This window comes from Canis aureus, chromosome 5 (assembly GCF_053574225.1).
Source record: "Canis aureus isolate CA01 chromosome 5, VMU_Caureus_v.1.0, whole genome shotgun sequence".
In the NCBI taxonomy this organism is placed as follows: Eukaryota; Metazoa; Chordata; class Mammalia; order Carnivora; family Canidae; genus Canis; species Canis aureus.
In genome coordinates, this window is record NC_135615.1 from 49,627,943 (window position 1) to 49,642,063 (window position 14,121).

General features: G+C 35.2%; 1 protein-coding gene across 3 annotated transcripts in view; it reads left to right on the top strand.

Annotated features, from left to right (window-relative positions):
* Nucleotides 1–14,121, top strand: part of IPO11 (importin 11) — a 201,413-nt gene that overhangs the window by 115,892 nt on the left and 71,400 nt on the right. For all 3 annotated transcript variants that reach the window (XR_013379936.1, XM_077897964.1, XM_077897963.1), the window contains exons 25-27: nucleotides 4,696–4,791; nucleotides 5,464–5,577; nucleotides 13,635–13,756. Coding sequence is in view for 2 of the 3 variants with exons in the window: in XM_077897964.1 (XP_077754090.1) it covers nucleotides 4,696–4,791; nucleotides 5,464–5,577; nucleotides 13,635–13,756 (332 nt within the window). In the remaining variant the exon portion in view is untranslated. The remainder of the gene's footprint in view (nucleotides 1–4,695; nucleotides 4,792–5,463; nucleotides 5,578–13,634; nucleotides 13,757–14,121) is intronic.

Below are 14,121 nucleotides of genomic sequence, written 5' to 3' on the forward strand. Positions count from 1 at the left end.
TTAAAATACATCCAACAAACTAAAATTCCTGAGAATGTAATGATTCCCATCCCAAGAAAAATTAGTTATGATTTAAATTCTATTAATATCTGCAAATTACTTTTAATATTTTGATTAGTTGAAAATTATTTCCTCTGGGAGCTGCTAGACCATGTGGGTGTACATACGTTTCACTCGAAATACATCAAATTGTTTATTAACACTGAAATCATTAGATGAATTTTTCAAAATTTTGTTTAGAGTAGAAAGCAATGGGTTGCTGATCAGAATGTCCAGAAGGATTTTGATTCTACGTTTGCAGGGGAACTTCCTTCAGTCATGATTTGAACTCTGTGACTCTTATGTCAAACTGCTATCCTCGGAAAGTGGACTGTAAAGTATCATGTGTGGAAATAATCACATCTCAAGCATCACAAGGTTCATCATGTCCACAACAAAACCTCATTATTATTAGTGGGACCACGGTTGTACCCATTGGCCAGACATGTAAACTAGGAGTAACCTGTGGTTAACTGTTCACTTGGTCTTCTAGATCTTATCACTTCTACTTTTTTGAATTTTCTTTTCATTCTGTTTCACAACCCCTGCCTCCAAGTCTAATAATAGCACTTTCCTACATAATTTTTCAGAAATAACCTCATCTCCCCTAGCTGTGGTTCCTAATCTTTTCAAATACAAAGATTACATTTTAGCCCTGATATATTTGGGTGGGATCCTTTATGCAATAATAATTAAATACACACACACACACACACACATATAAAGAAAATCATACTGACAGCTGATTTCTATTGAGTGATACATTTAAGTGAATTTATATTCTGTAAGTCATAATGATCTAAGTAGGTGATTGCTTCTCCTTTTCTGCACAAACTTATATAATCTTTGGAGTGAATAGTTTTTTTTTTAGTGTTATTTTTATATGCACTACATTCTTTGCCAGTAGTCTCTGCTCAGTATGTTAAGAGGCATCGACCCATCAGGTATTTCTTTAATTTTCTTGATGAAGTCTCTTCCAGAGCCATGCTAACTCCCCAGGCTTATAGCTTCTTCTTGTTCTTAGTGTCTTAACATTTACAATGATGTGCCTTGATGTAGGTTTATTTTAATTGATTGTACTGGACACTATCAGGCCTTTTTAATCTGGAAAATCTTTTTAGACCCTTTAAAGATAATACACTATCTTCTCCTGCAGAGAGAGATGGTTAGTTTCCTAGATATGGAGTTTTGGGAATATCTGGGAATCTTTTTTTTTTTTTTTTTAAGATTGTATTTATTTATTCATGAGAGACACACAGAGAGAGGTAGAGACACGGGCAGGGGGAGAAGCAAGCTCCTTGCCGGGAGCTTGACATGGGACTTGATCCCAGGACTCTGGGGTTATGCCCTGAGCCAAAGGCAGACACTTAACCACTGAGCAACCCAGGCACCCTGAAAATATCTCTCTTAAAAAAGACTTTGTTAATCAGTCTTTTAGCTTTTTCCTTACCCTCCTCCCCAAAGAAAGTCCTGATTTCTGTTGGATTTAATGAGAGATAGGGAGAAGATAGAGGTGCTATAAATCAAGTTGCTTCTCCACCTTGTCCATTGCATCCTTTGATTTTAGCTTTCTGTTACCTGATTAATCAGTTACTTTTTGAATTTCTTCTTTATACCTTCCAGTATTTTATCTCTCATCCCTTGGTCCTTTTAAAATTATGTCCCTTCCCCTTAAAATCCTTATACTGTAATTATAGTACGATATCAGGAGGAAATGAAGTTAAATGTGTGTCTAACAGTCAGCAGATGGTTTTATTTTCCATTTGTAGCTAAAATAGAGACTTTGTGGTGACACGAACTTCTGAGATTCAGTTTACTAGTTATCTACATCTTCCCCATCTTTATTCCAAATCTGTTTTTTTAAATAAGCTTTATTGAGGTTAGATTTAATTATTTTCTGAATTTCATCTCCTGTTGCCTTTAGTCAGGAGCTCTGATAACTTTTATCTTTTAGTAGATAACGTAACATTAGGCCTACTGTAAAAGTTTTTGTACTTTTATACTTTTCTTTGGACATTCCTTTACCTCTTGCTCAAAATTAGAGAATGCTATCATCCATGGGTATTACTTGCCTACCTTGAGAATGTTTCAAAATGCATGGAGGTATATTTGATGGTGATCATATTTTGAGCATGCTCTTGGCACATAATGAACAGAGACCAGAGATGATAAAAGCCCTTCAGTACATGGAGTAGTCCAGAACAGTAAATCATTGTCCCACTCATAATGTCAGTAATCACCCTTGAGAAACATTGCTACAAGTTCTAACCGGCAACTTGGCTCTGCTTGAAATTAGTACTTGCTCATAACCCTTTCAAATGCTGTGTGTTTTCATTCCTGCTCCTCTTAACAGTGGGGTTGGAGCCATGAAAGATTGCTTCTTGGTCTTCATTGCTGCTTCCGGACTACTGCCTTCATCTCTTCCTAAAAAATAAAACAAAAATAAACAAAAAACATCTCACTCTGCTTTGAATTTCGTTCTCTTTTTGTTACAGAGGGAACCCATCTCATCCTTCAAAATTCTCACCTGTGACAATCAGTGCTTCTGATTGATAACCTATATGATTATATTATAAACTAAATAAGATTATTTCTCGGGACGCCTGGGTGGCTCAGTGGTTGAGTGTCTGCCCTTGGCTTACGGCACGATCCTGGGGTCCTGGGATCAAGTCCTGCATTTGGTTCCCTGCTCCTTCGTGGAGCCTAATTCTGCCTATATTTTTGCCTCTGGTTAATAAATAAAATTTTTAAAACTTTAAAGAAAAGATTGTTTCTCAAAAAATAAGCAGTTTGCAGGCAATAAGCTGTTTTTTGTCTATTGATAAACTTAAAGGTAGATTGATTTTTGGACAGTGAGTATAGTTTTTACTAACTTTTCTCTATTAAAAGTTAACACTTTTATAATTAACACACAGTATACTATTAGTTTTATGTGTACAATATAATGATCCAGCAGTTCTATACATACTCAGTTCTCAACATGTTAAGTGTACTCATAATTCCCTTCAACTATTTCACACATCCTCCCACCTACCTCCCATCTGGTAACCACCAGTTCTCTGGTTTTAAGAGGCTGTTCCCCTCCCTCCCTCCCTCCCTCCCTCCCTCCCTCCCTCCCTCCGTTCCTTCTGCACCCATGAGTGAAATCACATGTTGTTTGTCTTTCTCTAATTTCATTTAGCATTATACCCTTTAGATCCATCTATGTTGTTTAATATGGCAAGATTTCATTCTTTTTATGGCTGAGTAATATTTCATTCTGTGTGTGTATGTGTGTGTGTACACCATAAGTTTTTTTTTTTTTAAGATTTTATTTATGTATTCATGAGAGACAGAGAGAGAGAGGCAGAGTCACAGGCAGAGGGAGAAGCAGGCTCCAAGCAGGGAGTTCGACGTGGGACTCGGTCCCAGGTCCCCAGGATCACACCCTGGGGTGAAGGCGGCGCTAAACCGCTGAGCCACCTGGGCTGCCCTACACCATAAGTTCTTTATCTTTTCCTATTCTCCACATCTTCACACCAACACTTGTTTCTTGTGTTGTTGATTTTAACTATTCTGATGGGTATGAGATGATACCTCATTGTAACTTTAATTTGTATATCCCTGATAATGAGTGATGTTGAGCATCTTTTCATGTGTCTGTAGCCTTATGTATGTCTTCTTTGGAAAAATACCTATTCATGTCATCTCATTTTTAATTGGATTGTTATTTTTGTTTTGTTGTTTCTTTTGGTCTTGAGTTGTATAAGTTCTTAAAATATTTTAGATATTAATAGATATTAACCCCTTATCAGATACATTATTTGCAGATATGTTCTTCCATTAAGTGGATTGTCTTGTTGTTGTTGTAGATGGTTTCCTTTGCTGTGCAAAAGCTTTTTATTTTCATGTAGTTCCAGTAGTTGAATTGTGCTTTTATTTCCTTCGCCAACATAGACATATCTCGAAAAGTGTTTCTGCAGCTCATGTCTAAGAGGTTACTGTGTATGTGTTCTTCTAGGAATTTTATGATTTCAGGAATCACGTTTAGGTCTTTAATCCATTTTGAGTTTTTTTTGTGTGTATGGTGTAAGAAAGGGATCCAATTTCTTATATTTGTGTGTAGCTATTGATTTTCCAAACACCATTTGTTGAAGAAATTTTCTTTTTCCCATTGCATATTCTTGCCTCTTTTGTTGAAGATTAATTGGCCATATAATTGGGGGTTTATTTCTGGCCTCTCCTCTTCCACTGATCTCTATGTGTTGTGCTACTACCATACTGTTTTGCTTACTGCAAAAAAGCCAACACTTACGAAATGCCTTTTGTTGGCTCTATTAGTGCAACATTTTGTAAGGGTTATTTGTTTAAAGTATGCAAATGTAATACTGATATTAACAACCTGATACCTGTTATTAGAATGTGACTAATTATAATTCCATGTGAGATGTATATCTGTGTCTGTTATATACTTCGTATCAAATTTTATATCAAATCCATTTTTAATAGATTGTCTTGTAAAAGTATGTCTAGTGCCAGAATATTGAATACCTCGTGTTTGTGTGTATTCTCAGATTTAGCGTGTGGTATTCAATGCATTGTTTTCTTTACTTGTATTTTGCATGAAGCACTGACTTGCATTATTAAGTGTTACCAGTGAGTCTTTCTGGTTTTTAGGTTGTGGAAAATGCCCTCAAAGTGAACCCAGTATTAGGTCCACAGATGTTTCAACCGATTCTCCCCTGTGTTTTCAGAGGTATTATAGAAGGAGAGGTAAGATTTTCCATAACCTTCTAAGGATAGTAATGGACTGTACGGTTCTACTTTTAATTATTTTCATTCTTCATTGGAAAATTATTTCTTCTTTATTGTTAGATACAAAAAGAAAGCTTTTCTTACTATTGGATTGTTTTAAGGTAAATTAAGTAACTTTCAGGGTAGTTATGCAGCTTTGCCTTTTCTTTCTTCACCAACTATAGCTTTTGTTTTTTTTTTTTAATATCTCTCTCACTTACGTGCATGTGTATTCATCTGCAAAGATTTGAAACAGTAATGGGAAAGAATAGTGCTCATTGTAGCACATATTGAATATATGAAAATACCGGTTATATTCTAAGTCATTCTCTTAAGTAGACCTATGTACCACGTATCGTAGGAGTATTTACAGTGATGTAAATAAATGAGCCATTGATGAATATTTTTTCTGTGTTCCTCTTTTTATCCATATAATATATATATGTAACACATATATTATGTTGTATGACATATATTTAGAGAGTTACGTTTACACCTCAGATAATACTAGCAGTATATCCTAAAGAAATGATTTTGAGGGAGAATGCTATTTTACATTCCTGTTGACTGTTATTATGTCTGTAATTGTTCATAGTCATGTTTGTACTCATAACTTGATATAACTTTGTGTGCTGTATTTTAATTGTACAGAGGTATCCTGTCGTGATGTCAACATATCTTGGAGTTATGGGTCGAGTCCTGCTACAAAACACTAGTTTTTTTTCTTCACTTCTTAATGAGATGGCACATAAATTTAATCAGGAGGTAAGAATCAGTTTACTTGAATTGAAGAAGGTCTTTTTGAATAAGGATTGGAAATAATTGGGGAAATAATAATTATATATAAAACTCTTGTATTTAAAATTTTGTATTTTAAAAGTTCAATAACTTACATTGTACCTATAATTTTGAAGGAGAAAAATGACTCTCTGAATGGCAATTGAAATATACACTTGTTCTCTTTTATAATTCGCAAATTTATTGTGTTTAACCGTAGAATGGAATTTTGATTCTTTTATGGTTGCAATGTTGTAAAACTCATACTTCAAATGAAACAAATACTTTATATATAATTATTTACTGGCCTTGTTCCATTCCTTTACTAAACTTGTTCTTAATGTTATGTGATGAGTTTCTGTCATAATTATTATGGGAAATGACTTTTTCAGCAAAAGCTTATTTAAGAAATACTATAACTGAAACCAGCCACCAGAGTAAGTATGGAATAGGTTCTTAAGTGAAGTGGTTACTTAAGACTATACACATTATATTAAAATATAGATTTTATGTATTAAGCCGTTAATATTTTAATACTTATAAGATGTAGAAAGGACAAAGTACTTGCATAATGTCTTTAGGATGGAGGCAATTTGTAAAACTTATGATTAGTGAAACAAAACTATTTCCACTTTTAAGGAAACCTAGAACAAGAAAGTGCAAATTTTAGAGTGTGCTTAGTTTTTCTAGGATTAGATTTAGATCTAACCTAATTTGAAACCCTAGCCTTTGTTTAGATGAATAGATAAGATTTATTACCTTCATTAAATTTAACTGTGATGGAATAATATTAAACAAGAGTTTATTCAGTTCAACAAAAATTGTTGAATGATTTTAATAATAATATATTTAACAACAATATAAACGTCATGTATTACATTAAATTTTCAGCAACAACCCATTGAGATAATAGTATTTTTATTTCCATCTCACACATGAGAAATCTTGAGGCTATAGAGATTTACTCACTTGTTCAAATTCAGACAGCTAATAAATGATGCAGTTGCTTTATATACTCTAGCAACCTAACTTCAGAGCCTGATATCTCAGTAACCACACAAAACTGCCTCCTGTCCATCTTGGAACAGGCACTTTTACACTATACACTGGAGACACTTGTTTTGACAAGCTTAGAGTAATGTTAAGGGAAAGCACTTAGATATGAGTACTGTGTAGGGATACGTTCAGTGTGCTTTGGGAAGAGAAAATGTATCCACTGTGTTACATTTTTTTTTCCATTTTTTTTTTTTTTTACTGTGATAAAATACATATAAAATTTACCTTCAGCGATTTTTAAGTGTATGGCTCAGTGCTATTAAATATATTCATAATGTTGTATGGTCATCAGCACCATGCATCTTTGCATGCATCTTTCAGTCTCATAAAACTTGAACCTGTACATCCATTAAACAAGAACTCCCTAGCCCTTGGCAACCACCATTGCACTTTTTTTTTAAAGATTGACTTATTTATTTGAGAGACAGTGCATGAGCATGAAGAGGGACAGATGGAGAAGCAGACTCCTTGCTGAACAGGGTGCCCTAGGACCCTAAGGTCATGACCTGAGCAAAACCTGACAGTCAAATGTTTAACCAACTGAGCCACCAAGGTGTCCCCACCATTGCACTGTAGTTGTGACTACTTTAAGTACCTCACATAAATGGAGTGGTTAAAATATTTATCTTTTTGTGACTTAACTTACAGTCACTGAACATATGTCCTGATGGTTCATCCATGTTGTAATATATATCAGAATTTGAAGCTGAATGATATTCTATTATATGTATCTGTCACATTTTGCTTATCTGTTCATTAGTCAATGGATGTTTGGGTTGTTTCCACATTTTGCCTATTATGAATAAAGCTACTGTGAACTTGGGTATACAAATCTCTAAGTCACTGTTTTCAGTTTTTTTTGGGTAGGTATCCTGAAGTAGATTCACTGGATCGTATATGGTAATTCTATTTTTAATTTTGTGAGGAACCACCATACTATTTTCCACAGCAGCTGTGCCATTTTAAATTCCTACCCACAGTGCACAAGGGTTCAGATTTTACCGTATCCTTGCCAACATTTGTTTTCTGGTGGGTTAAAAAAAAAAAAAAATATATATATATATATATATATATATATATATATATATATATACACACACACACACACATATATAATATACACACACAATATATATACACACACACATATATATATACACATATATAATATATAGTGTTCATCCTCATATGGTGAGGTGGTATCAGTATAGTTTTGATTTCTATTTTCTTAATGATTAGTGGCGTAGAGTGTCTTTTCATGTTTTCTTCTTTGAAGAAATGTCTAATCAAGGTTTTTGCCCTTTATTGAATTAGGTGTTTTGTTTTAGAGTTTAGGAATTATTTATGTGTTCTAGATATCAATTCCTTACCAAATAAATGATTTGCAAATATTTTATCCTAGTCTGTGGGGTACCTTTTAAACTCTGTTATTAGCATCTTTCGATGCACAATTTTTTTTAATTTTCAAGAAGTCGAGTTTTTTTCTTTTACTGTCTGTGCCTTGGTGTACCATATCCAAGAAATCATTGTCAGATCCAATGTCGTGAAGCTTTTGTAGTATGTTTCTTTTAATACTGTGCATTAAAAAATCGTGAAAAATTTGCTGAAATGCCTTATGTATGCTTCCTTGTTACCTCAAATAATCATCATTTTAAAAAGATACATGAAAAGCATAGGGCACGTCCACTGGGCTTAGTTTCATATTAAAGAGAAATGATGAACTGTGGCTACTGCTGGCACTGTTGGAGTCCGTTGGCAGCATGAAAGATTGAGAAAGGAGCTGTTATCGTTGATTCAGACTTATTTCCAACCCTGTCTTTAGAACACAGACTTTTCATGGAACACTTTTTATCTTTTCTCTTTTTATTTTTTACTATGAAGAGGACATTTTTCTTTCCTCAGAGAATATTACAAAAACCTGTCAAGCCATCGCATTTGAGTATAGAGATGGGAATGAAAGTGAATAAAATAGTATTCTAGTTCAAATGACTGTTTCTGACTGTGAGCACAGTTCTGGAGAACATCAAAAATATATGCAAGAATTAAATAGGGCCAGGCAAATGAGTTCCAGTAAATCCAGAGAGCTTTGAAGGAAGCAAGGATCTTGGAGAAAGAATTGTTTCTTCTTAACACTGAAAACAGTATGAGATAGTAGAATAAGCCAAGTTAAATTAAGGCTGATTTTGTATCTTTGGGAGAGAAGCTGGGCTTATTGCACAAGTCACCACTAGAACAGTTTGTCCTCTAAGCATTTGTTATTTGAAGTCTTTCAGAGTTACTTGCTTATATTGAATGAATAATGAAAACTTTTTAGACTGCCTAATTTAGAGCTTAGAGCCTTGTGGTATCGAAAAATGACAGTTTGTTGTAGAGAAATTTACTAGAAAAAGTATTTGTAGGTCCCTTTTCCCCTTTTCTCCTGAGGGATAGCCTCTCCTTTGGTATGAACAAGTGTTAGAACTCAGGATTAGAGGAAAGGTCTTTGCTGATGAAGGTATTTCACCATTCAGGATCTAGATTTGCATATAAATTATCTAATTTTATTTTGTACCTCACCTTGCATTCTCCTGTTCTTAATTTTCTTTGCTTAGAGCTTCTCTAATTTTATTTTTCCAGGTATTGTGTCTTTTGTTTCTTTCAGGAGTGGGAAAGGGGGACCTGTAAGGTTTTAATTGTTCCTTATACAGATTCTCAGCCAGTTTTCTTGTTTTCAGCTCTGTGCCTCACCTCTGCCTTCTTTATGGCTGATGATTTCAGGGTTCTGAAAACCAAATCTGCTTACTTAGATTGTTATTTCCTTGGCTGGCAGCTTGGTTTCAGCTCAGTCACTTAACTTTCTTTTGTCCACTGGCCATCCTCCAAACACTGTTGCCATCTTTACCCAGTGTTGTTTCTCCTCTTTATAGACCCTGTGAGATTGTTCCTTTGCTTTTTTTTTTTTTTTTTTTTTTTTTTAAATTTTTTTTTATTTATTTATGGTAGTCACACAGAGAGAGAGAGAGAGGCAAAGACACAGGCAGAGGGAGAAGCAGGCTCCATGCACCGGGAGCCCGACGTGGGATTCGATCCCAGGTCTCCAGGATCGCGCCCTGGGCCAAAGGCAGGCGCCAAACCGCTGCGCCACCCAGGGATCCCTGTTCCTTTGCTTTTTATGTTCTTTTTATTCTCACTGTAGTGGGATTTCATGGGGGTCCAGCAAATGCGTATTTTCAGTACCAAGATTGTCTTCTTAATGTCTGTATGCTTCCAGGGTAAATAACTTAATTACAAAGATGTAATAAAATATTTGTAGCTGAGAAATTTGAGTAATATTACTGTTTTATCTTTGTACAAAAGATTTGTTTCATTTGTCCTGTTTAGAATTTTCTGATTTTACTGAGCATTTACTTCAGAGCAACCATGTTGAGTTTTCTAATATATACTAGGATTTTGTCACTTCTTGTTGCAAACCTCCTCAGTTTTGAGATTTCTTTTAGATTTAGTAGTAAGTCTAACCTCTCTAATGTAGGTTCGCCTGTAAAGGCCTACTGTAATCTGCTTTGTGACTCTTTTAGCCTCTTCTAGCCTCCTTTGGGAGCTTAGTGATCAGCCATTCACTGTAAACATTTTTCATTGTCTTGAGAGCACCTTTCTTCCTCTTGCACCACAGTCCTGGAATACAGGCTGCTCATTCCCTGTCCCGCAAACAGCCCCTCCCGTTCTCTCACCTTCCATTTTATTTATTTTTTAAGATTTTATTTATTTATTCATGAGTGACATAGAGAGGCAGAGACACACAGGCAGAGGGAGAAGCAGGCTCTGTGCAAAGAGCCCGATGTGGAACTTGATCCTGGATCTTGTGATCATGCCCTGGGCCAAAGGCAGACGCTCAGCGCTGAGCCCCCCGGGCATCCCCCCACTCTGCTGCTTGTTTTTGTAGTCTGTGAATTAAGAATGGTTTTTTAAATTTCTTAATGGTTGAAAAAATAATAGTATTTCCTGACACATGAAAGTTATCCAAAAGTTTGTACGGGAACACATCCGTGTCCATTTCTTGACATACTGTTTATGACTAATGTCGGGTGTTGAATAGTTGCATCTGAGACCACATGCCCCACAAAGCCTGAAATACTTACTTTGAGTCCCCACAAAGTCACCGTTTGTGCTGTTGTTAAGTATTTTTATAATGAAATAAATGTTATGAATAAATAGACTATAGAGTTAGTTATCTGTCTATGGTGATTGAATTTTTATTCCAGCCAGGTACATTATTGTAGTTTTAGTTGGATATATTACATTTTAATGATAACTTGATATTTGCTTTAATAATGGGTAACTGTTTTTTTAAAATCTTGCTTACTAGATATTAATTGAGGTTAGTATGGAGAGCATCTCTACCATTTGTTTCCAAATTAGATGTGAATGAAAGACACAGGATATATATCGAAAGTTATCAAACTATCATGCTTCATGGTTCAGTTAGTGTGTTTGTAGTATTTTCACAGTGCTCCTAGGCCAAAAGAGATAAAAATATCTAATCGTTCCTTCTATTTAGTTGGATCCAAACGGCTTAATATTTATTTTTTGTCCTAATTACTTAGTAGTTGCTGAAAAATAATAAAAGTCTAAAGAAAGAATATCTTTATTTCATTCTTAAATATCCACAAAATTACTGACTAATGGAATATATGTACCTATTGACCATCATTCAGATTCTCAAACTGGAGAATCAGATTGGACTCCACTTTTACTTTTTGTTTTGTCTGGATTTCTGGGTAGTACTTTGCAAATATAGGAAGTCATCTTAAGGAACAATTTTTGAAGTATCTGATATTTCTATGGTTCTCTGCATATTTGTAAATATTCTATGAGTTCATTGTGGCATCTTCGGATGCAACACATAGTTCACAGGGCCCAAATATAAATAACTGTCTTGAATTAATAAGTGTTAATCTTTACTGCTTAGTTTTACATTTTTAAGATCTATTTGTTTATTTTAGAAAGAGAGAGTGTATGCACAAGCAGGAGGAGGGGCAGAGGAAGAGGGTGAGCAGCAGATTTCCCACTGAGAATAGAGCCCATTGTGTTCTGAGGCTCAGCCTCAGGTCTTGACCTGAGCAGAATCAAAAATAGGACACTTAACTGACTTGAGCCATCTAGGGACCCATTCTATTACTATTATAAAATGTTGAAGTATTTCTTGGAAAATATGAAGAGGTATAAAAGTAGGAAAGTGTGGAAACTTAAGGTTGATTTTAAGTTACCAAACTCCACGAGATAGAGATTTTGATATTAAATGCATTTTTTTCAAGGTGGCCAGTGTTTATGAGCATACCCTGAGCTTCATGTTCAGTCTGTATGATCAGTATAGTGGATTGTGTTTTACTTTATAGATTCTAATTATATCAGTCAGGGTTCTCCAGAAAAAAATAGAATCTCTTTTGTATGTGTGAGCTCTGTATGCATGTACACACATCATGTACACACAAAGACATGAGAGAAAGAGACAGAGAAAGAGAATATGAGATAGGAGAGAATGTGAAGGAGGAAATGATTTTAAGGATAGCTCACATGATTATGGGAGCTGACAAGTTCTAATTTTTTAGCAAAGGCTCATAACTCAAACAGGATTTCTGTGTTACAGTCTTGAGGCAGGATTTCTTTTTTTTCTTTTTAATAATTTTTTTTTAATTTTTATTTATTTATTTATGATAGTCACACAGAGAGAGAGAGAGGCAGAGACATAGGCAGAGGGAGAAGCAGGCTCCATGCACCGGAGCCCGATGTGGGATTCGATCCTGGGTCTCCAGGATTGCGCCCTGGGCCAAAGGCAGGCGCCAAACCGCTGCGCCACTCAGGGATCCCGAGGCAGGATTTCTTTTCTGGGAAACAATATTTTTTAAAAAGATTTTATTTTTTTATTTATGAGAGACACACAGAGAGAAGCAGAGGGAGAAGCAGGCTTCATGTGGGAAGCCTGATAAAGGACTTGATCCCAGTACTCCGGGATCATGCCCTGAGCCAAAGGCAGACACTCAGTCACTGAGCCACTCAGGCATCCCCCCCCCCCCCCCGCCCTTTCTTTCTTAATTTAAATTCAATTTGCCAACATATAGTACATTATTAGTTTCAAAAATGTAGTTTTCAATAATTTATCAGTTGCATATAACACCCAGTGGTCATCCCATCACGTGCCCTCCTTAATGCCTGTCACCCAGTTCCCCACCTCCTTATCTACCTCCCCTCTGGGAAACCTTATTTTTTTATCTTAAGGCAAAATTCACCTGTTTGAAGAAGCCCAGCCCATATTACTCTAAGGTAATCTCTTTTCTTTAAAGTCAACTCTTGTACATAATAATCATATCTACAAAAATGCTTTCACGGCAACATCTAGACTAGCATTTGATATTACAACTGGACACTTTAGCCTAGCTGAGTTGATAGGTACAATTAACCAGCACACTTACCACTTCTATATTAAGTTAACTTATTTTTAATATAGCATATAATGTCCAGAAACATTTTTCTTTGAAATTCTGCAAATTGAGGTTGCAACCTGCCTTTCCTCTAAAAGTAGCAACAAATCAGTTCAGCAAATTACACCTTAAACATTTATATATCTAATCACCAACTCAGTAACTGTAACCTAAGTATAAGTTGACAGTTTTGAAAAATGCATGTACTTTTATAGTGTACCAGGAAGAATGTATTGGATTGGTGATTTATTAAATGAGATTACAAAAATCACTCATCGGGTGTGTACTGGTTTTGAGCAGTCTATTTAGCTCTCAGAATAAATTGTCTCCCAAGATTAATTAGAGTCATTTCCTGGTTTTGCTCAAATTATTCCTTTCCAGCTCAAGGCTTGCCCCACATTCTTGTATTCCAATTCTGTGCTTTTTTGGAATTAAACTTTAACCAGGCCTGATGAGCTTTTAGCCTTTAAAAGTACTTATCCACAAGTAAATAGCATTTCAGATATTTTGAGATGCCTTTTGCTCTTTTTTCAGATGGACCAGCTTTTGGGAAATATGATTGAAATGTGGGTTGATCGCATGGATAACATTACGCAGCCTGAAAGAAGAAAACTTTCAGCATTGGCTTTGCTTTCTCTTCTGCCATCTGATAATAGGTGAGGAAATGCTTTTTTCAGAATTTGTTTCTTTAAATCATCAAAGTATTACCACTATTTTTGGCTACTGGTATTGGTGCATGTTTATGGGTAGTGTTTTGTGTATGTGTGTGCTAAGTTTGTTCGTGACAATGCTGGGGCAGGTGTTGGTCTAGATCTAAAATGATATGAAATGGGAGTGGTGGGCAGTACAGTTCAACTTGGTCTTATTCATTTAATGAGTTATTTAATTGTATGAATTTTCATTTTTTTATAATCAGATTTTATTAGACTTACTTTAGGTCTTTTTACATAAGATTAATATGTGATATTATGTCAGTACCACTTCATAAAAATATCCTGGTAATTCAAAAGAATGTTACATA